The sequence below is a fragment of the Muntiacus reevesi genome, chromosome 16 (assembly GCF_963930625.1).
Source record: "Muntiacus reevesi chromosome 16, mMunRee1.1, whole genome shotgun sequence".
NCBI lineage: Eukaryota > Metazoa > Chordata > Mammalia > Artiodactyla > Cervidae > Muntiacus > Muntiacus reevesi.
The window spans coordinates 32,380,675-32,405,925 of record NC_089264.1 but is presented as its reverse complement, the minus strand read 5'-3'; the positions used below and the strand labels follow the sequence as shown (position 1 = coordinate 32,405,925).

Sequence of the window (25,251 nt, the reverse complement as noted above, 5' to 3'; positions counted from 1 at the left end):
TATACAGCCTTGACGTACTCCTTTTCCTGTTTGGAACCAGTCTGTTGATCCATGTCCAGTTCTAACTGTTGCTTCCTGACCTGCATATATGGTTATCAAATGCCAATCTTTAATCATTCCTAAACTCAAATACTTTTGGAGCATCTACTCAGAGTACATTTTATTTCATGACTTCTTCATTGTGTTCTGTTTATGCATTGTAATATGAAAAATGGTGCATGGTCAAGTAAGTTTTGAAAACCCTTGATTAAAAGTAATGAATTTAGGAGAGAGATTTGCTAGAGGCATAGTGATGGCAGTAACATGAAGTGACACTTGACAGTGTGGCAGTAATTCAAGCTGTGGTTCCAGGATAACAAAACATAGAGTAATTGATGCTTACAATGATATTCCTGTCATAAATTAGAATGAAATGTGATTCAACATACTCAAATTAATAAGATGGGATATATATAACAGATTTTACAATAATATCTATTTAACATAGAACTTTTAAAAGAAATTTTGAAATTGAAATGAGAACTTCACTTATACTGAAAATTATGAAATACCTCATTCCATAATGATACATAGCTTGTTAAATAGCTTGTTAATTTTGAAGAATTGCTTCTACTTTACCCTTTAACCCTTTGATCATTAACTTTGACCATTACCCTTTAACTCTTTCAGTTAGCCATCATAGTAACGATAGTGTGGTGCCTCAAACACATTACACTGGCTAAACTAGGTGCTTCAGTAGGTGCATCCAGACTTTAACACAATTAACCATAAATTGCAAAATTATTTTGCTTTCTTTTAGCCCTTTATCCAAATACCATACAGCAGGATCAACTATAACAGTATCAAATTTAGCTTAAATGGTGTATTTTATTTTGTTCATTTTCCATTCAAATTTAATAGATGACCTATTGACTGTCAAAGTTATTTCTACTTTTCTTATTTTAAATGCATGTTTTTAATTCTTTCTAAGTATGCCTATTTGTTGAAGGGGATTAAAGAAACTAATACTATCCTAAAAATAATATTATCCTAGAAATATGGGCACAGCTTTATAATGTCAGACTCAGAGTTAAAGCTCGATAGAGTGGAACTTCTAGGCATGAGGTCGATGATGAGGATGGGTTCATTAAATATTATTGTACGTAACAGTGGCCTGAGTCTTCAGATTCTCTTTTAAAAGATAGTTAACATTTGTTAGTAAGTAAATGACAGTTACTGATCTAAGACTAGAGCCTTATATATGTAAACATATTTAATCTGCATAAAAATCTCATAAGATAAAAACAATAACAAATGTTAACAGAGACTATCTTCATTTTAGAGATGTGAAACATGTTTCACAATTATACTTTAAAATAATTTTACCCCAAACTCATATGTTCCCATTTACTCTTTCCCAGCTACAAATTAAAATTGGATTTTCTAGATTCTGAAGAAAAGGAAGTAATTGAAAACTCAATTTGTATTTCATTCCAGAAAGGAAATTTACTAACAGAATGGGATCTGTCTAGAGAAAAATTCGTTGATGTGATAAAAAATTATGAACAAGTCATAAAAGCAGAGGTGGGGATACACTTGAATGCTTGACTATCAATAGTTCCCTGTTCAGTTGACTATCAGCTGTAAGGCTTGGTTTTTGTCATAGTTTGCAACTTACCTTTGTGTTACCTCTGAAATCTCTCCAGGTTTCAATCTTTTATAAAGTAAGGTATAAATCTAAATTATTCCTAAATTGTCTAATTTTTGTGATACTCTGAAGTTATGCTACCAAACAGACACCAAAGCTAATTCATTCCTGAAGTGTCTAAATACATGTCCTGTACAATTTTACTTGAGGAGGGAAAGGCGGAAGGGACTGAAAAAACACGAAAGGTGGGAGGGGAAGGGAGTGGGGGAGACGGAAGGAAAGAAGGGAAATTCCTATCTTTCAGTATATAATTTAGTTGTCAGAAAAAAAAGCACACACGTTAAAAATTCTGTAAACAATCCTTTTATGACAATGAAAGTGCCTTGGCAATTTAGAAACTCATATTTGCTCTAATATTCTTAACCAAGACAAATGAACTGAAAGAGAGTGGGTAAGAACACTGGACTGGGAGTTAGAAAATTTCAAATAAATCCCAATTTGTTTCCAGCTTGTTCTTACTGAGTAGAAATGGTAATAATTATCGAGCATCTATCATGAATTAGGTACTTCAGTAACCACTTGATGCATAATAATAATCCTGTTTTATTGAACCAAAGTTGAAGTCTTCAAATTTTACTGATTAAAAGCATAACTTATTTCTTTTTTTCTGATAGACAAATTCTGTCAGAATTTGTGTTATGAGCTTTTTCATGAATCCTTATATTCAATAAGTTGTAGAAATTGAGTGTGCAGTCTCTTAATGCTGGCTGAGCAGCTAATTTACTTAGTTTGCAGAATGATGTAACTTTCCCTGCTTAATTGAGAGAAAAGGTCAGTCACCATACCAGCTTTTAATGCCAGTGGATCGTTTTGTGCCGTAGAGAAACCTAATGCTTCAAAGTGTTCCATTCTTTGAGGGTATGGAAAATGGCTTCATGTTTGTTTGGTTTGTTTCCTTAAGAAAATTTCCTTAAGAGCTGGGATTAACTCTTAAAATCTTTTTTCAGTTTTACAAAGAGTCAGAGCTTGTTAAATGTGGCAATCTCCGCCAAACGTTCCCTTCAGAATAAAAAGCTCCATTAAGAAAAAAAAAAAAAAGCTCCGTTAAGCCAGGATATTGGGTACTTCCTCACTGCATGATACATCTGTGTAAGTGTCTGTGTGTGTGGGTGTGTGTGCATGCATGTGTGTTTCTGTATGTGGTTTAATTTATGAAACCAGTTTAAACAATGCTTTCTTAAAAAGCTGGCTACAACCCTAAATTTTATAGAGAGGAAAAGATGTTTAGAAATCATTTACTACACTACAAAATCTGAATGCAAATGAGCTACGATTTACCAATATAATGTATTCTTTACTAATGTTGCCTTCTTTTGCTTTCAAAGGAATGTAAGGAGAAGGCCAGAATTGGCAAAAATGTTTGGGTTTTTTTGCCTTCTTTTTTTTACTAATCCAGAATTTTTGATCTGTATACATTTTGGTAACCGTTAGGGCACAAGAGATCTATAAAAACTAAAATGTTAAAGTTGAGGCTTTGAATAAAAGTCTCAGAAAATGTGAACTTGATATGTTTTATCCATTATAAATAAAGATCTAGCATAAATTGAGAAATTTTGTGACTTGTGAGACTAAAGAAATTTTAAAATTACCTCTAATAAAACGAAATATTGTAAAGAATTAATTCTTAAATATTTGATCTGTAGAAATTCAGTGAAAACATTTCTTTTCTTTCTTTTTTTTTGCAGATTTTTCACTGTATATAGTATTGTGTGAGAACCCTAGAACTTGGAGCTGAAATGAATCAAAAAATTGCTCTTTATTACTTTACTCTTTGTTGTTGTTGTTGTTCAGTCACTAAGTCCTGTCCAACTCTTTGAGACCCCATGGACTACAGCACACCAGGCTTCCCTGTCCTTCACTATCTCCCAGAGTTTATTCAGATTCATGTCCATTGAGTCAGTGATGCTATCTTACCATCTCCTTTTGCCTTGAATTATTGCCAGCATCAGAGTCTTTTCCATTGAGTCAGCTCTTCTCATGATATCACCAAAGTATTGGAACTTTAGGATCAGTCCCTCCAGTGAATATTCAGGATTAGTTTTTTTTAGGCTTGACTGGTTGGATCTCCTTGCAGTCTAAGGAACTCTCAAGTGTCTTCTCCAGCACCACAATTAAAAAGCATGAGTTCTTCAGTGCTCAGCCTTCTTTATGATTCAACTCTCACATCCATACATGACTACTGGAAAAACCATAGCTTTGACTATACAGACATTTGTTGGCAAAGTGATGTTTCTGCTTTTTAATATGCTGTCTAGGTTTGTTATAGCTTTCCTTCCAAGGAACAAGCACTTTTTAATTTCATGGCTGCAATCACCATCCTGAGTGATTTTGAAGCCCAAGAAAATAAAAGCTGTCACTGCTTCCACTGTTTCCCCATTTATTTTCCATGAAGGGATGGGACCAGATGCCATGATCTTGGTTTTTTGAATGTTGAGTTTTAAGCCAGGTTTTTCACTCTCCTCATTCATCCTCATCAAGAGGTTTTTTAGTTCCTCTTCACTTTCTGCTGTTAGAGTGGCCTCATCTGTATATTTGAGCTTATTGGTATTTCTCCTGCTAACCTTGATTCCAGCTTGTGCTTCACCCAGCCCAGCATTTCATGTCATATGCTCTGCATATAAGTTAAATGAACAGGGTGACAATGTACAGTCTTGTCATACCCCTTTCCCAATTTTGAACCAGTCCATTGTTCCATATAAGGTCCTAACTTGTGGGTTACTTCTTAACTTACATACAGGTTTCTCAGGAGGCAGGTGGCTGATCTGGTATCCCCATCTCTAAGAACTGTTTACAGTTGTGATCCACAGAGTCAAAGGCTTTCACATAGTCCGTGAACTAGAAGTAGATGTTCTTCTGGTATTTCCTTGCTTTCACTATGATCCAAGGGGTGTTGGCAATTCAATTTCTAGTTCCTCTGCCCTTTATAATTGTAGCTTGTACATCTGGAAGTTCTCAGTTCACATACTTTTGAAGCCTAGCTTGAAGGATTTTGAGCATATTCTTACTAGCATGCAAAATGAGCACTATTGTATGGTAGTTTGTACATTCTTTGGCACTGCTTGTTTTGGGTATTAGAATGAAAACTGGCCTTGCCAATTCTGTGGTCACTGCTGAGTTTTCCAAATTTGCTTGAATATTGAGTGCAACACTTTCATAGCATCATCTTTTAGAATGTTATGTAGCTCAGCTGGAATTCTGTCACCACTAATAGCCTTGTTTGCAGTAATGCTTCCTAATGTCCGGTTGACTTCAGACTCTGGTATATATCTGGCTCTAGGTGAGTGAACACACTATCGTGGTTATCTGGGTCATTAAGACCTTTTTTGTATAGTTCTTCTGTGTATTCTTGCTAGCTGTCTTTAATGTCTCTGCTTCTGTTAGGGCCTTAATGTTTCTGTTCTTTATTTTGCCCATCCTTGCGTGAAATATTCCCTTGAAATCCTCTAGTCTTTCCCATTCTGTTGTTTTCCTCTACTTCTTTGCAGTGTTCTTTTAAGAAGGCCTTCTTATGTCTACTTGCTATTCTCTAGAACTCTGCATTCAGTTGGGCATATCTTTCCCCTTCTCCCTTGCTTTTCCCTTCTATTCTTTCCTATATGTAAAGCCTCCTCAAACAACCACTTTGCCTTCTTTATTTCTTTTCCTTTGGGATCATTTAACCTAATGATTCTCAATATTAGTGGCAAATGAGGCAAGCTAAAGAGCTTTTTATAAAGGAGTATAAAATTGATTACGGGTTTTTGTTTTCTGATATCTGCTATATGAAAGCCTTTTTCCTCTGTACTCAGAGGAGTACATGTGTAAGAATACACTTCCACAGGGACTGTGAAATCTGACAGGAAAAGAGATACATACACACACATCCCCAATGTGGTAAATTAAAATATTTTAAGATCCCCGAAGAAGTACAAATAATACGGTATAGAAGTTTAGATATTTGCAGCATTGCTTACTTCTGAAGGCATTACAGAAGTTTTCTTGAGGGAGTGGACATTTGAGCTTAATTTCTAATGCAAATGAGTGTTTGATGATAGAGGAGAAGGGGATTTCCAAATGTTTAGGGGGAGACATCTTAATTAAGGTAAGCAAGTTAAGTGTCAGGATGGGAATTATGCTTAAAGAGGATTGTTGTAAAAAAGTATAATAATTTTTCTTGGGAGTTGGACTCACTTAGGTAAGTAAAGGTGAGGGAATTAAAAGAAGATTGTTCTCAGTCAGAAGGGTCTATAGGGAATTCATTCATGGCCTAAGTGAAATGCTGTCTTTTGGAAAAGGAGACACATGAAAAACCATGTTTCAGAAAGATCAATTTGATGTTAGAGTGTGGGAAGAATTGGCAAGGGTGGGGGGACTGAGTTGACTCTTAATATATAATAGTACAGGCAAGGATTTTAATATATCAAATAGGTTTTCACTCCAATAAGAGATGAAAGCACAGGAAATGAAATTTTGCAAAACAAGCCCCATTCTTGTATTTTGTGATTGTTCCTTTCTAGAAAGTGAAGAAATCAAACAAATAAATGGAAGTGAAGCTTCATCTAGTCTCTTTTGAGGTCTTGTGTAGCTAACTGTATGCAGTGTGTGTCTGCATGTTGAATATGTGCAGTTCTGTGAAGGTCAATGGTAAATAATCAGCTCTCCGAATAAAAATGCCTTAATTTATAACATCTGCCAATTTCTGTGGTGTAAAATAATCATTCCCTGTGGCCATTTTCCAACTATCAATGTGAAAGAACTATCATATAAATGAATGTGAATTCGAGAAGTTTTGGGAGGAAAACGACTTACTGATTTAGGACTGATAGGTCTTGTTGTTCTGTCACTCAGCGTGTCCAACTCTTTGTGACCCCATGGATTGCGGCACACCAGGCTTCCCTGTTCTTCACCATCTCCTGGAGTTTGCTCAAACTCATGTCCATTGAGTCAGTAATGCCAAACAACCATCTCGTCCTCTGTCGTCCCCTTCTCCTCCTGCCTTCAATCTTTCCCAGTGTCAGGGTCTTTTCTAATGAGTCAGCTCTTCTCATCAGGTGGCCAAAGTATTGGAGTTTCAGCTTCAGCATCAGTCCTTCCAATGAATATTCAGGGTTGATTTCCTTTAGGATGGACTGGTTTGATTTCCTTGCAGTCCAAGGGATTCTCAAGAGTCTTCTCCAACAGCACAGTTCAAAAGCATCAATTCTTTGGTGCTCAGCCTTCTTTATGATCACTCTTCTTGTGCTGAGGGTGAATCTTTTCCCAAATAGGAAAAATTCTAGAAGGATCAATGGAAGCTGTATGTACCAGAGATTCTGCTTACATTAAGATAATGTTTCTTTCTGTGGCTACTGACTGTTCAGAAGATATTGTTATTTAGTCCAGACTCGCTCTGTTCACCACACAATAAGCCAATGAATCTGAAAAATGAGGTGTTGAGGCAAGGAAGAGACTTTTAATTGGGGAGCTGGCAGACCAAGAGGATGGCAGGCTAGTACATCAAAATAACCATCTTCTTCAGGTCTGGGTGCTAGTTTCTTTTAAAGATCAGAGAGAAAGAAGCAATGAGGAACTAAAGTAAAAAGGCAGAATAGAAAACGAGAGGCAGTGGGGAAGTAAAGTGAAAGGGTCTTCAGTCTTGCAAAACATCTCCAAAGGAATGGTCATCCTTTGGAAGGGGTGTGTTAATTTCTTTTATTCACAGGTGGGCATGGTCAGATTATCTCTCTAGGAGCTGAACAAAGGCACTTTAGTTTATACTCAGGCAGAGGGGCAAGCTATTAAGTATGATTATAATAATAAAAGCAAAAAAGGAATTCAAAGAAACAGTTTCCAACATGGAGTCAGACTTGGCTTCCTCCCTGCAACAATATCAGTTTGAAACATTTTTTAGGCTACTTTGATGGGCTGTTCATGCTTCCAGGAAGAGATGAAAATAATTAGAGGGTGCCCTGACAAGGTGACTCTTTCACACCCTCACATGTCCCACCTCAAAATTGTCTTTTTCATGTTTTGAATTAAATTCTTTGAAAATAAATGAAAACCAGAAGCTTCCCATAATTGTGACTGGTGCGTAGTAGTGGAACTGACGCATCAGTGATCAGGATTTAGCTATCAGGAATGGACAGATATTGGTGAATACTGCAAGGTTTCTTGATAATTTGATGGCATTTAGAAAGTGTGAAGACAGAAGTAAATTGTGTGATCTTCATAAAGATTACAAGATAAATACAGCTGAAATTTTCAAAGCAAAATTGACAGTGGGTATAAAGTTGAAGTAGATATGTTTATTGTGCTCATTACTCTTTTTTTTTTGGTTTTCCTTTGTTGTAAATTGGTTAAGTTGGTTCTACATGTATTGGCTACAGGAAGATGCAAAACTTCTCGTCTTCTTTGAGAAGGATAGTGAAAGAATAATTTTGGTGAGGTCATTTTGCTTTCCAGGTAGCATAAGCTATGTGGTGATTTTCATGATCACATCCTGCTGGTATGGAGTCCAGAGAAAAAGCAGTTGTCTTTCTTGTTCCTCTTCATAGTTTTCTGACCAGCATCTTTCCTGCTTCACTAATAATTCTTCGTTCAAAGCTTGAAGCCCATCAGACCATTCTGCTTTTTACCCCTCTTCATTGTAGTCTTCATTAGACCCCCATCATATACTTCCCCTAGTCTTTAAAGATTATAGATCCTTACTCATTTTCATGACTTCCAGTATTGCTCCTGAAATATTTCTTATTTATCCAAATTGTTCCCTCACCTTTCAGCTCCTTGAACTGATTTTTTTCATAATTTTCTTCTCCATCCTATCTCAAGAAGTGTATCCAAGTGCTTACCTGACATTTCCACTCCCATATCTGACTGAAATTTCAGACTTAACTTGAACAAGCTAAACTGTTGGAGATATATATATATATATATATATATATATATTTCACTTCAAATGTGTTAGTCCTGCAATATTTCCTATGCCTGTAAATTCCTACTTAATCCTTACACTGATTTAGGCCCAACCTTAGAAATCAACCTTGTCTCCTCTATTTCTCTCCTAGCCCATATCCAAACAATCAGGAAATTCTGTCATTCTACCTTCAATATAAATATACTCTTCAATCAGTTTTCACCATCTGTACTGATGAAACCTTGTCCCAACCACCATAAGTTCTTAACATATTACAATCACCTTCCAAGCAGTCTTGCACCTTCTTTGCTTGCCTTTATGCAATCTCTTTCAACCTGGCATTGCCACATTTGCTGAGTTACCAAATCCAACCCACACTCGAGGGGAGAGAATTATACAACAGTGCAAATGCAAGCAAGCATGGATCACTGGAAGCTATTCTAGAAGCCTATTACATTATGCGGTATGTCAAGTTTTAAGTGCTAGGCCTGGCATGCAGAATGTAAAGCTAGAAGCTTACTAGCATGCTATAGCAAACACAGAATTCAGCTTTTAATTTGAAAGCTGCTAACATTCTCCTACCCAAATGGAAGAAGTCCGAGAATGGAAAGGCACTCTTTTCTTCTAGTTCAACACTATACCAGCCAAATCTGCTCATGAAAAGCTGTTCTGTATAGCTCAGAGTCAACCAGCAGGTCCTGAGGCCCTGGCATCAGTGTTTTGACCAAGTCTATTCAAGGCCATTGTCTTTCTGATGTTTCTGGCACCCAGAGGCTTTGTTGAAGTCCATTCATCCCAAAAACTATCACTTAAGACTCATAACAATGTAAAAATAACTCCTGCCCCTGGGGAAAGTCTCCATAAGCTGTAGACAACCTTTCAGGATAAAACTCTTAGGATCTGAGGCTTAAAGCTCTACTCAGAATTTAGCAGTTAAAGAGCCTACTGCAGAGCTGTTGAACAGAACACATGTTCTCTGCATGTGATCTAGCTAGCAAAAGGAGGAATGAGCCGAGCCAAGCACACGAAGTTCATCCATCCCAAATTTAGCAACCAGAAAAGTGATGCGTCTTTGCTAGGCAGAGAAGCTGAGAGTATAACACTACTAAAGCTCCTTCTACATGAAAGGAAACATCAGGAATGAGGAATAAGCGTTCCCTACAAATTTTAACAATTCTAATATTTCATTTGCCTTATAACTTTGCTTTCTTTAAATATAGAAAATTAAGCATAGACACAGATATTTGCCTTTATGGTTTATTTTTATATTCTATAACTGAGAGATGTTTACCTGTATTTTCTTTAAGGTTCTTTTGCATTGTCTTTATATTTAGCACTTTCATATATTTAAAGTTTATTTGAATGAAATTTAACGATATACTCCTCCCATACTTAACCAATTAGTAAGTCACAGGTGTTAGTAAATAACCTGGTATTTTTCTTGATGCTTATAGCCCCTGATAGCTCAGTTGGTAAAGAATCTGCCTGCAATGCAGGAGACACCGGTTCAGTTCCTGGGTTGGGAAGATCTGCTGGAGTGGATAGGCTATCCACTCCGGTATTCTTGGACTTCCCTTGTGGCTCAGCTGGTAAAGAATCTACCTGCAATGAAGGAGACCTGGTTTTGAATCCTGGGTTGGGAGGATCCCCTGGAGAAAGGAAAGGCTACCCACTCCCTTACTCTTCCCTGCAGAATTCCATGGGCTGTATAGTGCGTGTGGTCGTAAAGAGCTGGACATGGCTAAGTGACTTTCACTTATAGAAAGTACAGTAAATTTAGAACTCTCAAATTTCTCAAGTAGGTGAAAAGTTAATACATTTAGCCTTGAAGGAAAATTTGATAATACATGTGAAGTTAGCCAATTATATGCATGTTGTTTAACTGTGACTTTACAATTCTGTAAACTTATTAGAAGAAATAACCAAAGATTTGTTTTAAGACTATCATCACAGCATAACTGTAAAGAAAAAATGAAAATGCAAAAATGTCAAAAATTAGGAGCTTGGCATGTATAAAATATACTTATGTTATAGTGTTTTATTTACTTATCATAAAGTACATTGAAGAAAAGTATTTGATACAAGAAAAATCCTAAGAATGTAGTTTTCGGCAAAATTTAGAATACATAATGTACATTAATTCCAATCAGTTGCATCTCACAGAAAAAGACTGAGAAAGGAACATACATATTCATCAGTGATTATCTTAGATAGCTGGATTTTTATTTGTTTGTTTGCTTCTCTATTTGCTTACTTATGAATTTCTTATTTCTAGTTTTTACTTTGCACAATGGCTTATCTCCTCTAATGAATTTAAGGTAATCTGAGGCAGGGACTTTTACTGAACATACGTCACAAATCTGGTTTGTGATAGATTCTCAGTTCAGTTCAGTTCTGTTGCTCAGTCGTGCCCAACTCTTTGTGAACCCATGGATCGCAGCACACCAGGCCTCCCTGTCCATCACCATCTCCCGGAGTTTACTAAAACTCATGTCCATTGAGTCAGTGAAGCCATTCAACTGTCTAATCCTCTGTTGTCTCCTTCTCCCACCTTCAATCTTTCCCAGCATCAAGTTTTTTTCAAGCGAGTCAGTTCTTTGCATCAGGTGGCCAAAGTATTGGAGTTTCAGCTTCAACATCAGTCCTTCCAATGAACACCCAGGACTGATCTCCTTTAGGATGTACTGGTTGGATCTCCTTGCAGTCCACGGAACTCTCAAGAGTCTTCTCCAATACCATAGTGCAAAAGCATCAATTCTTTGGTGCTCAGCTTTCTTTATAGTCCAACTCTCACATCCATATGTGACTACTGGAAAAAACATAGTCTTAACTACATGGACCTTTGTTGGAAAACTAATGTCTATGCTTTTTAAAATGCAGTCTAAGTTGGTCATAACTTTCCTTCCAAGGAGTAAGTGTCTTTTATTTCATGGCTTCACTCACCATCTGCAGTGATTCTGGAGCCTCCAAAATTAAAGTCAGTCACTGTTACCACTGTTTCCCCATCTATTTCCCATGAAGTAATGAGACTGGATGCCATGATCTTAGTTTTCTGAATGCTGAGCTTTAAGCCAACCTCTTCACTCTCCTCTTTCACTTTCATCAAGAGGCTCTTTAGTTCTTCTTCACTTTCTGCCATAAGGGTGGTGTCATCTGCATGTCTGAGGTTATTGATATTTCTTCTGGCAATCTTGATTCCAGCTTGTGCTTCATCCAGCCCAGCGTTTCTCATGATGTACTCTGCATATAAGTTAAATACGCAGGGTGTCAATATACAGCCTTGACGTGCTCCTTTTCCTATTTGGAACCAGTCTACTCTAACTGTTATTCCTGACTTGATACAGATTTCTCAAGAGGCAGGTCAGGTGGTCTTATATTCCTATCTCTTGAAGAATTTTCCACAGTTTGTTGTGATCTACACAGTAAAGGCTTTGGCATAGTCAATAAAGCAGAAATAGATGTTTTTCTGGAATTATCTTGCTTTTTCTATGATCCATCAGATGTTGACAGTTTGATCTCTGGTTCCTCTGCCTTCTCTAACATCAGCTTGAACATCTGGAAGTTCACAGTTCATGTATTGCTGAAGAATGACTTGGATAATTTTGAGCATTACTTGACTAGCTTGTGAGATGAGTGCAATAGTATGAGTGCAATGGGAGTTTGAGCATTCTTTGGCATTGCCTTTCTTTGGGATTAGAGTGAAAACTCATCTTTTCCAGTCCTGTGGCCACTGCTGAGTTTTCCAAATTTGCTGGCATATGGAGTGCAGCACTTTCACAGCATCATCTTTTAGGATTTGAAATAGCTCATCTGGGATTCCAGCATCTCTACTAGCTTTGTTCATAGTGATGCTTCCTAAGATCCACTTGACTTCATATTCCAGGATGTCTGGCTGTAGGTGAGTGATCACACCATCGTGGTTATCTGGATCATGAAGATCTTTTTTGTACAGTTCTTCTGTGTATGCTTGCCACCTATTCTTAATATCTTCTGCTTTTGTTAGGTCCATACCATTTCTGTCCTTTATTGTGCCTATCTTTGCATGAAGTGTTCCCTTGGTATCTCTAATTTTCTTGATAGTTTTTCCCATTCTATTGTTTTCCTCTGTTTCCTTGCACTGACCACTGAGGGAGGCTTTCTTACTAGTGCTACCTGTTAAATGCTATTAATGAAATAAGACCAAAATTTCACTTTGTGGCAGCAGCAGACCATACCAAGAATATTCAGGACAATAAACAGATTGAGGGATAGTGGAGATTCAAGAAATAAGGAGATCCAGCACTAGTTGGTTTGAATCAGTCTTAGAGATTAGGATCAGGGACAGAATTTCTTTCCTTGGGAGAAATAGTGGATAAAAACAGAAATGCAGTTTTTGAATATGTGCACAGTAATTTGGGGGAAATGACATGGGAGCTTTAGAGTTCAAATATCACACATTTCTGTAATTGGGATACATGAGTTGAAACTGCAGTTTCCTAAAACTAAAGCAAAATAAGCTTCATCATTGTTGGGGTCATCCATGCCACCATCAACATAAATAGCCTGGTTTAAAAACTATATTGTTAATAAGATTAGATATTTCTGTCTTAAATTATGTTGCAGTGTATCTGGAATGAAGTCATTGTGCTTTTGGTAGTTGATTTTTAAATTATTTTAAATGAACGAGAGGATATGGTAGCAATCTGTGGCAGCAATCTAGCACTGTTCAAAGGAGAAAGTGCTATGTTTGTAAATGATTTGTGTGTCTTTGTAGATACACCAGAGCTTGATATAAAGGATACTTTGAGAGAATCTAATTACTACTTTTTTTCCTAACTTTATACTAAACAATGAATCTTCTGCTCTATAATGTGGTTTCTGAATGGTTCTCTTCACCAAAAAGAAAGAACTCAAATAGTTGCCACTATTAGTTCTTAGTAAAGTTTAGTTTTCATTGTTAGTTGTTATGTTGGCCAATATCTGATTAAATACAGTCTCTATTTTATTATTCTAAATCATATGAATCATTACTTGTCCCTATTTGCGTTAATATAATTTCATTTCTAAAACATCCAAACTAAGTACCAAGTCCTAATTTCTCCTTTGAATGAACTAGCTTATATCTCTGATATAGCCCAGTAATTTAGGCTAGTTTGGGGTTTGATCACAACCTTGATATAGGTTTGATTTAGTGACAAAACAAATAATGAGATTAGTAATTGGAATTGATCACAGTATCAGAGCAGGGCTAAGAGCAAATCTAACTCAATACTGGGCCAGGCATTTATTGGGATATTGTTCCTCTCAGCTATTCAATTATTGATACCAGGCAGAAAGAAATTTTAAAAATCTCCGTGAGTTTAAGAAGCTGAACTTTAAGCAGAACTTTTATTTACCTTGTGGATCTGTACTAAAGGCATTTTGAAGTAGAGAATGCATGGTCGGACAGTGGAGATACTCACTTTTAAGTGGGTGTGTGAATGGAATTTCCACACAGGAAAATTTGGTAGCATAATTCAAAATTATAATTGAGTATCTCTTTTTAGCCCAGTAATTCTGCGTACTCAAAATTATCTTATGTGTACATATGCATATAGTGTAAGATTATTAATTTCATTTCTGTTTGTAATAGTGAAAGAGTGATAATATAGCACTGGTTAACTTTATTATATGATATAGCCATAAATTGAAATACTGTGTAACCACCCAAAAGAATGAGGGAACTCATTATATACAAATACATGGTAGTTTTAAGAAGGCAAGCTGGAAAACAGTATTATAACATGTTATCCTATATGTATAGAAGAAAAGAAAAACTGTGTGTGTATATAGATAGATAGATAGAAACACATACAGGTATGTATGTGTTTCTAGTATATACATATAACATCTGTAGAAGGTTATGTAATAAATTAGTAAGATTAGTGGGCTTTGGATGGCTGAAGACTAGGAGTGGAAGATAAATCTTTTCCTGGAAAAAAATGTTATGCTTTTTGAATTTTGGACTATGTGAATGTGTTTTCTAGCTAAAAGTCTTCAATTCACATTGTATATATATATATATATGATTTACATACATATATATATAATTTATAAATACATATATTTACATACATACATATGGGGCTTCCCTGGTGGCTCGGACACTTAAGAATCCACCTGCAATGCAGGAGACCTGGGTTCGATCACTGGGTTGGGAAGATTCCCTGGAGGAGGACATGGCAACCCATTCCAGTAGTTATGTCTGGAGAATCGCCATGGACAAAGAATCCTGGCAGGCTACAGTCCATGGGGTGACAAAGAGTCGGACACGACTGAGTGACTAAGCACATATATATATATATATATATATGAGAATAAATAAATGCATTCTTATATCCAAGAATTTTTTAACCAGATCTCATGAATCTCCAAATTAAAAAATATGTGAGTCCCCCCAAATTGAGAAAGTAATTCAATAAATTATTTTATTACCGCATAAATGTTGTTTCTATTCTCAAGACAAAATAGAATAATATTGTGGCATTCTACTTCTGTTAGCCAATTCAGATTTTAGATTCTACAATTTGCAATTTTGGATTCTGTAACACAAACATAGTGCTTATTCCTGTATTGGAAAGGATTCCTAAAATACCAGGTGTACTGTTTCGTGAAAATGATTTGCTCACACAGCCCTGATTTATCAGTATGTCAAATATATCCTTAGGACTCAGCTCTTTTCTCTCCATTTCTTGGATAGTCTCTACATTGGATTCATTTCTAGGGATGTCTCCTCTACTAGGTGGCCTCTGTCAATTCAAATAGAAACATACTCTATGACCTTAGCAGCACTGGCGAATGAAAATATCTCTTTCTCAAAATTTCAACACAATTCTCAGATTTGGTCTACTTTACTAATTTGGATTTTGTGCTTTTTGCGTCTAACAAGAATGGTTGAGTAGTCCTTGGTTATATGTCCATGCCTATTTTGAGGCTATTGGATCAACACTACTCAATACAAGTAGGACTTCCGTGGTGGCTCAACTGGTAAAGAATCTACCTGCGATGCAGGAGACCTGGGTTCAATCCCTGGGTGGGAAGATCCCCTGGAGAAGGGAACAACTACCCACTCCAGTGTTCTGGCCTGGGGAGTTCCATGGACTGTATAGTCGATGGGGTTGCAGAGTCAGACACCACTGAGTGATTTTCACTTTCACTTTTCTTTCTTCATTCAAAACAATGGGTTGGGAGTTTAGGAGAAATAACTCCCCAAAGGAAAATTCAAATGTTGTTAACATAGTAACTGGAGTGGATGTTGGGGGAGCATAAACTTCAGACATCAATTACACAAAGATATGAAAAAGAAAAAAAAAGACTGGTTCCACCAAGGGAAAACAGGACTTATAAAAGATGTGACAAAGCTTGGTAAGCTTGCTGAACTTAGTCTAAGTCCAGAGTTGGTCCTGATTTAGATATTAAACTAAGTCTATTGTTGCTCTCATTTTGAGTTACTGCCAAAACAATAAGCGGGTAAGTCCTAAAGCACTACTTTAGGACTGAAATGAGTAGAATCAGCTCCCCCATGACTAACCTGTTTCCTCACAGTTAAGCCTGAAATTCAGGGGTCAGAATCCTGAATTGGAGGAGCCCAGGGCTGCTGGCTTATTGCCATATGAGGATACACTTGATGAAAGATACTTGATGAATCATGGATTAGTATGTTCAGGTCTACGCACTAATATATTAAGACTGTCTGTGTCTGTGTTAACACATTTAAATGCTCTGCATTCTCTTTCTTACTTTTTTGGACAACAGCATCCAGGGGGTAAAATGATGGCAAAACGTAAAATCTAAGGGCAGAGAAACATAGCATACTCAATTGTTATTGAATGGCTGGGTGAATAAATAGATTTTCATAGAAAATTGGCACGTCTAATAAAAGGAAAGCATTTTCAAGAAAAGTTTCCCATTAAAACTACAGAAATCTGAATTATCCTATGTGCTTTATTACTAATAACACCATTGATTATTAAAACATAATACTTGTGGACACAGTGGGGAAAAGAAGACAGAACAAATTGAGAGTTAGCATTGAAACATATGCATCACCATGTGTAAAACAGATAGCTAGTGGGAAGCTGCTTTGTAACAGGATACCAATCTGACAACCTAGAGAGGTGGATAGGAGTAGAGAAGGGAGGGAGGCTCAGAAAGGAGGGGATATTTATATGTGTATATATATACACGTCTATATATATATACACACCCTTATGGCTGATTTGCATTGTATGGCAGAAACCAGCACAACTTTGTAAAACAATTATCCTCCAGTTAAAAATAAAAAGATAAATTTAGGTGACTAATTAATTTTATTAGGCAAAGAAAAAATTACTGTATACCCTGTATAACATATTTTTACCCTAATAGCTTAAAAATTAAAATATTCCACTTACACTGAAATCTGTTTATGTACTCAACAGATTTGAGCCAAATTGATCATGTTTCACTTCAAGAAATACTTATAAATAATTTTAATTCCATAGGACAGATCAATTAATTATGCTTTCAGAGGAGATATAATTAATGGATTTGCACTATAGAATGAAGGCCTTTGGTAAATATTAATAATGCAAATTCACTCTACCAAGCACCTTAAGAGTACCCAAGCAAATAGATCATCTTACATGGCTGAAGCTTTCCGTCCACATCCCATGTGGAACATGAAAGCATTCAAAATAATTTAGCATCAGCTTTTTGGTGAGATCTTCATAGAAAATTAAAGATTATTTGGTGAAGAGGTTATGCATCCCAATAAAATTGTCTGTCACAATTTATTTTTATGAAAGAACAGCCTTGATGAAATATACTGAGAGAAAATGTATTATAATCTTGAAAACCTGATTGTATTGGTAATGAATAATATTTTAAATAATTTTTTTTTAATTTCAAAATACTTTCAGATGAGTAGAAAAGCTCATCTGAAGAAAAGCTCTTCAGATGAGAGTAGAGAACTCTCATATACCCCTCATCCAGTTTCTTCTATTGTCATCATTCTCCCTTAGAAGAGTCTCTTTATCACAACAAAGAACCAATATTGATACATTACTATTAACTAAATTCTGTATTTATTCAGCTATCACCAGTTTTCCCTAATGCCCTTTTTGCTGTTTGAGGGTTTAATCCAAGCTGCTTCCTTGCATTTAGTCATCATGTCTCCATAGCAACATAATCTGTCATAGTTCTTAATCTTTCCTTGACCGTGGTAACCTTGACTCTGGTCAGATTTTTGCAGAATGTTTCTCAATTTGAGTTTGTACAGTGTTTTTCTCATGGCTAGACTGATATCATTGGAGAGGAAGACCACAGAGGTAAAGTATTCCTCGGGAAGATCCCCTGGAGAAGGAAATGGCAACCCACTCCAGTGTTCTTGCCTGGAAAATCCCACAGATAGAGGGTCCGGGCAGGCTACAGTCCATGAGGTTGCAGAGTCGAACATGACTGAGTGACTTCACTTTCTTTCACTTTCATCACGTTGTATCATGCTATCTATAGGCTCTCTACAGGATGCTAACCTGGAGAGCTTGGTTGAGCTAGTGTTTACCATGTTTCTACATTGAAACGTTACCTTTTCCCTTTTTCATTCTCTTCTCTTTGGAAATAAGTCTCTAAGCACAGCCTGAGGCTGGCTTTCTTGAAGAGGGGGAGTATCTGTATAAATTATTTGGAATATTTCTATAAGAAGGATTCATCTCTTTTCCCCAGTTGTTTATGTATTCATTTATTTATATATAAAGTCATGCTTTTTTGTTTTGATTATAATCTATTACTGTGCTGTTTACATTGTTGCTCAAATTGTTCCAGCTTTGGCATTTGGGTGTTCTCTCGTGTTGGCTCATTTATCTCTTTGGCACACTCCTTTCTTTTATCTTTTGAGCACTTTCCAACACAAGTTGTTCATTTCTTGCCTCATCCCAGGAATCCCCTACTTCTCCAAGGAGCCCTGGTTCCCTTGTTAGAAGAAATCTAGACCCAGGTACTCAGCATTAACATAGAATCTTATATTTAAATAAAATATGGAAAAATAAAATTGGAAAAATATTTTTAATACTTGTAAAATATTCTGTCATTTTCATGGATAAAAAGTAGCTCTTTAATTTATGAGTCAATGAAAAGTATTTTAGAATTGAATTTAATTTTTATGTATGTTAAAATACAAATGGCTGGCTGATTGCAAATTTTGTACACAAAGGATCGGTAGTAAGAAGTGACAGAATCAACTAAGAGTATTTTATTTCTCTGTGTAAAAAGAAAGAATAGTATGTTTCAAAGCTATTACAATGAATTCACATTTGTATTTTTCAATAGTAGATAGAAAAGTAGAATCTAAGAGAAGAGGTAATGTTCAAGTTTCAACATTTTTTTTTCTGATTTAGTAAGTACTAATGCTGTCCCTTATTCTTTACTTTCACTGTTTCTTTGGTGACAATATATTGAATGCCAAAGCCCTCAAATGTATACTTTGGCCATGGACAGTTGAGCTGTGACAGGTGAGTGTGATTACATTTATAATCAAACATTTAAGCATTATTTATAATAGTGAATGGACTTCCCAGATGGCAGAGTAGTAAAGAATCCACCTGCCGGTACAGGAGACGCAAGGATACAAGTTCGATCCCTGGGTCAGGAAGATTCACTGGAGTAGGAAATGGCAACCCACTCCAGTATTTGTGCCTGAAGAATTCCATGGACAGAGGAGCTTGGTGGGCTACAGTCCATGGGCTGACAAAGAGTAGGACATGACTGAGTGACTAAGCACACCTGCACGTAAAAATACATGTTAATACTGTGGGATTTTTCCAAATTGTGATCTAAAATTTAGCCTGGAAAAGCTGTTATTAACAAAAATAATTCCTTTGTTGCTCATTATTTATTGGGAAAAGACTGCCTATTGTGATTTACAAGTGCTATTCACTTTCTCAATTTTTAAGAATTAAGTGTAACTTTGTATGCTTTTTTTTTCCCCAACAGTAACTTCTAGTAATTCTGACATCAGTGCTGATAGAGTAAGTACTAGGTTGGTAGTCAAGAGTTGTTACCAGGATATATTGAAACTGAGGATTTAAAACATCAAATGTAACTTGAGAGTACTTTATTAATTTGTATTTAGATATAGAGTTGCATTGGTATTGCTGTCATTGAATTAAAGGGTAAATTAATTAAAATATGAGGTATGGATAAGAGATATTTGAAGGATTTACTACAGTATTTTATCTAAAGGATGAATAGATTGGAATGCCACCTATATTACAGATCACTGAAACACAAATAGGAAAGCAAACTGAAGTTGAATATATTTTTATCTTATCTTTTGCTGTGTGTTTCTCAACTTGATAATTAAGTGCAGTTTATTAGATGCTGTAATATAAGATTGATGTGCTTTTAAAACACATTTTCCTCAAGATTTCCTAAGAGCAATAGAATTAAAGTGTCACACTGTAAGATGAATTTGAAAGTTAAAGCTAAAACAAAGTTTTCTCTAAGAATGACATTCAAATAATCAAGGTTACATGATGCACATTTTAGAGTCTGCTTTCCATAGTACTTAGAATGACACATTTATTTCTGGGAAGTTGTGGGAGACTTTAACCCTAAAAGAAGTTAGACATGAAGCTTTATTTTCAGCTCGTCTTCTTACAGAAGTTAAAAAACACTTCATCTGATCCAGGCTTTCAGATTTTCAGAGCTGAATGTCATCTCTGTCTCCTGAATACCTGATTTTTAAAGACATAATACTTTCTTATGCTATGTAAAATATCAGTACTTTTAGGAAAATAGCAGATAATTCCACTACATATGAACTGTGTTCTATCACTTGCTTAATTTGTCATGAAAAAGCTAATGATAGAAAAACAGCTTGAATTTTGTTTTTCTGTTTCTGCAAAAATGTTTCACTCATTTCTTATGTTAGAATTCTGCAGTAAGTTCATTCCTAATAAACCTCTTTGTTTCTCCATTACATCATATGATCAAATAGTGGAAGTCATCAGTCCAGAATATTTCCTGATTTTGTGCTAATAAATGGCCAAGAAGCTCTGAATATATTTAGAAATTAGTAACTAACTCACCTCAGTTATCTGGTGCATGTATTTTCCTGTTTCCTTTAGTAGATTGTTGTTCAGTTTTTATCTAATTTCCTCCTTTAGACACTGTAACTCAATGTTCAGATTTATGTCAATTTCTAAAGAAAGTACATGTTATGTAAAAAGAAAATATACTGAGTATCTTGGTTCTTATCTTTATAGTTCATATCCATTTTTTTTTCTGGACTTGATAGTCAGAAGTAACCCTACCTTAATGAATATTTAGTGTTTAAGTTTATTGTATACCTGAGTCAAATGAATTGAAAATGATCTTTGAATAAAAGAGCATCTGCATCATCTATTCTTTGTGTTCTTTTGTTGGAATTTGTCAGCCAAACTTGTCTACTTGTTCCCTTGTCTCAAGGTTAATCATGTTTTGTTTTAATCTTTACTGTAAGTTTTTTCTCTATTTGTGTTCATCTGTATTTAGAAATGGAGCTAAAAAAATGTAGGTGTGCATTTTTTCCCCAGTGTTTTGTTTGCTTATCTACTTCAGTGAAATAATTCCTCTGAGAGAATGAGTTAAAAGCATAGTAAAATAACTTCTGTTGCTACCTAATATCAGTATCTTTTTATTGCTTTTAGGAAAAATGATGATAAGCCTCTAATTCAGAAGTTTTAATTGATTGCATTTTTTTGAAGGACTAGAAGAACAGCATTAGCAACATTCCAATGATTTTCTAATATTTGTGTAAATCTTGTCCTTAAAGTTTGTTTAGTTAAATCTAAGAAAGTTTGTCAAGAGCTATGGATATGGGAATTTTAAAAATTTCATATTTCTTCATTTTATAGTTGTAAATTAATGGCAGATATGTTTTTCAAGATAAATTAAAAACTGGATATGATTATTTAAATACCCATAAAAGGAAAATAAAGTGACACCTATTTGAAAATCAGCCTGAAAAGTGTTGAAATAGCACCATAGTGAACCGTTATAGGTATAGGTTAACAATCAAAAAAATGTAAGAATTTAAGTTAAGTGTAATACTGGATACCATCCTAACATAAAAGATGATTTTCATATTTAATAAAATACACTTGAAATGCAAATTGAAAAGTGATCATTTGATTAATTTCTTAGATAACCATTTCTAAATTAAAAAAATGTTTAATTTCACAATAATTGAAGTTTTCAACGACCAATTTTACTTCACTAGCTGAGCTGCTTCCCTGGTGGCTCATATGGTAAAAAAAATCCATCTGCAATGCCAGAGACCTGGTTCAATCCCTGGGTCGGGAAGATCCCCTGGAAGAGGGCATGGTAACCCACTCCAGCATTCTTGCCTGGAGAACTCCATGGACAGAGGAGCCTGGTGGGCTACAGTCCATGGAGACGCAGAGTCAGACATGACTGAGCGACTAAGCACATTTTACTTATTTTTTTTTATTCTAATAAGAAGAGTTAGATTATAAATTAGGAATAAGAAAAATGACTATAAAAATACCTCTTCAATTTAATTTTGTTTTTCTTATAGAGTGCAGATATGAGCCCAGCAAGTAGCACCACTTCACTCCCAGTTAGTCCTCTTGCTGAAGAGCCTTTGCCTTTCAAGGTAAAAATAATTTTTAAATGTTTTAAAAGTTGTTCACAATATTTTTAGGACCTTTACAATGTATTTATTATGTTGTGTAAAGTAGGTAGTTCAGGCATAGATGGTGAGATTAACTGCTTTAACTTGTAAGGATCTTGTTTCAGATGTTAAAATTTTGTTGTTTGTTGTCATTCTAGTTGCTAAATAAAGGTAAAGATTTTGAATAGAAATTGATATTTTATATAGCACTTTGTCTTAAATGTAAGAGACAGGGATTTCATTATAATAGTTTGATGTCACATGAATTATAGGTTTCAATTCTTTTGTTTATATTAAGCAATAAGTTTGGAATGAACTATTCAGCACTCATCCAGTGGTTAAACTTTCATTATCTGGTTAAATTTTCATTGGTGACTTAGGTCATAATTAATTAATTGTGTATTCTTTAAAGACTAATGGTCAAATCAAAAATTAAAATATATAATCATTCCTCTAAACGTTGTATTTTAAAAATAATTAATGCTAAATATTATTAGAGATTTCTTCAGTTTGGGAGTCTATATACATTAAAAATATAAAGTCATCTTCTTGTTTTGCTATTTAAGATTGTTTCTCTTTAAGCCAAAGTTTGTAAATCAGCTATTTTAGATGTTTACTATAGATGTTTGGATTTCTTTAGGATTATTGTAAATAAAGCCACTCCTTAAGATCTTGGGAAATTAAAAAAAAAAAAAAAACTTGAAAAGTTGGGATGATACTCTTAGGTGCAGTTGTTTTAGTTTGACTTAATGACAAATCATCATACTTTTGAGGATTTATTATGATGATTTGTATTTTGTCATTAACTTCTCATTGCTTTTCATATGAAGACAAAATCTTATTTGACTTAATATTGCACACACCTCATACAGTGACTGACATGGATTTCCAAATAAAGTACTCAATATTTGTTGTTTTGTCAAAGTGAAATTTATAGGTTATAAATTCCGTTATAAGTCTTTGGTTTTCTAATTATAAATGCTTTGTTGTTTGATGGTAGATAATATAATTGTTAAAAGCTCATGTTATATCAGAGAATTGTTAAATAATGAATCGTGTTCTGATTGTATCACTTATTGAGAATTATTTTACCATTTTTCAACAAAAGGAGAAAATACTACTAATGTTTCAAAGTTTATTATTCCTTACTATTTCGTCTTATGGTTATGGGACAAAATTAACAGAAGAATTGTATTTTTAGCAAGTTTTTAATTGAATTCTCAAAGTGTCACTAGAAACCATTTTCTCTTTTTAATATATTGATAATGACTGCCCTCCTTGAGAATTAATGTATTTTTAATAGAAGTAAAAGGAAAGGTCAGCTATATTCCAAAATGTGCTGACATAAAGCTAATATAAATATAATTATTTTAGTTAGTTTCACTGACTGGTTCTAAGAGATCAGTATTTTTCTCATGTTAATGTGTATAAGTGGTTTTATATGCAATTAAAGTTTCAAAGTGCTTGTGATATATAATACTGGCTTTTGGTAACCAATATAATTACAGTACCACTGAATTCACTTCTTCTGTGAAAGGAATATTATTTATATTTTTAAAATAATTTTATCAGACCTAAAAACATTCCACTGGTATTTAAAAAATATTTAAAAGTAATGTTTCAAATTATAAAACTCCTGTACATGCTTTTTAAAATTTTTATCTTATAAATTATTGTCATATAAATGAATAATAGAATTCTTATGTATCCTTATTTAAACACAAAATATACAGAAATTATTTTGAGATATACTTTAGTAGCATAGTACATTTTAATTGCAAACAAAATTTGTTGAAAACTAAAAACAGAAGACATTGAACTCTTCTGACAACTATACCCCAAACAATTCTGTTATTGTATTTAATTTGTGTTGAAAACTTTATTTAAACTTTTGATATTTGATCTTTGATCAACATGGTAACTAAGAAAAAAAAGTTATTATAGCTTTTTATTCCCCAAGAATAAAATGATACTAATCATCTTTAATCTTTTAGTTTTCTAAGACAGTGATTTTATCTCTCAACTCCATAACCATCTGCCTTGATGTTAGACCAGCAAGGCTTTTGAAAGCTTTGGTGGCTGGTTGAGAGACTTAAATTATACCTTATCTCCAGGGATCTTCCTGACCGAGGGTTCGAACCCAGGTATCCTACATTGCAGGTGGATTCTCTACCATCTTAGCCACCAGGGGAGTCCCAGCTTATCTCCTAAGAAGTAATTAGGTTAATAAAAGAAAGGATTCCATCCCTTTTCTTGTTCTATTTTGGAAACACTCATACAACAGTTGGAGGAAGATACCCTGTTTGAGCTCAAGTGTCTATCAGGGTAAATGCTTTCTTTTGAGTACTGTCTTTAGAATGACATTCAGATTAAATTGATTTTAACCCTACCATTTGACATAATGACAAATGGTATGTTACATATTTTACAAATCCCTAATAATTGCCTTCCCACTAATATCTCTACCTGTGTTATTGAGATGAATGTCAGATGAGAAGCTGGCTATCAATAGGAAGGTACCACAGTAAGATCTATTAGATTAAAGGTAGTAGAAAACTGGTAGCATCCTGGAGACTTTTCCAAGGAGTGAAGAGAGGTAAATTATCTCCTTTGGAGATACAGCAATCAAAGATGACAATTAAATTTTGTTTGGGATCAGATGCTTCTTTCCCATAATAAAACTCTATTTTTCAGCACTCATTAGTGTTGGAGTACATGCTTCAGTTTAATTTTCAAACAAAAACAGATCTGCTCTGTAAAACAGTGCAAGCTCTTATATACTTACTTATGACTTTCTTCCCCGTACAGAACAATTCACCTCACGCTAAACTTCTTGTGTTTACTATTTAAAACCCATTGCTATAGTGTTTTGTTTGGCCTAGTCTTTCAGAAATTAGGAAAGTTTTTGCAAACATTCATCTATCTTCTCTTAATCACTTGCAAGATCTGGGAACTCTGTGCCTCTTTTTTTTCCCCAGATAGAACTGATTGATCAAAGATAAGTAGGGTTTCTCCAGGTGGACA

At 34.9% G+C, this 25,251-nt stretch overlaps 1 protein-coding gene across 2 annotated transcripts in view; it reads left to right on the top strand.

Moving 5' to 3' along the window:
- The window catches only part of CCSER1 (coiled-coil serine rich protein 1), a 1,376,611-nt gene that overhangs the window by 563,318 nt on the left and 788,042 nt on the right, over positions 1-25,251 (top strand). For both annotated transcript variants that reach the window (XM_065907287.1, XM_065907286.1), the window contains exon 7: positions 22,132-22,209. In XM_065907287.1, coding sequence (XP_065763359.1) covers positions 22,132-22,209 — 78 coding nt within the window. The remainder of the gene's footprint in view (positions 1-22,131; positions 22,210-25,251) is intronic.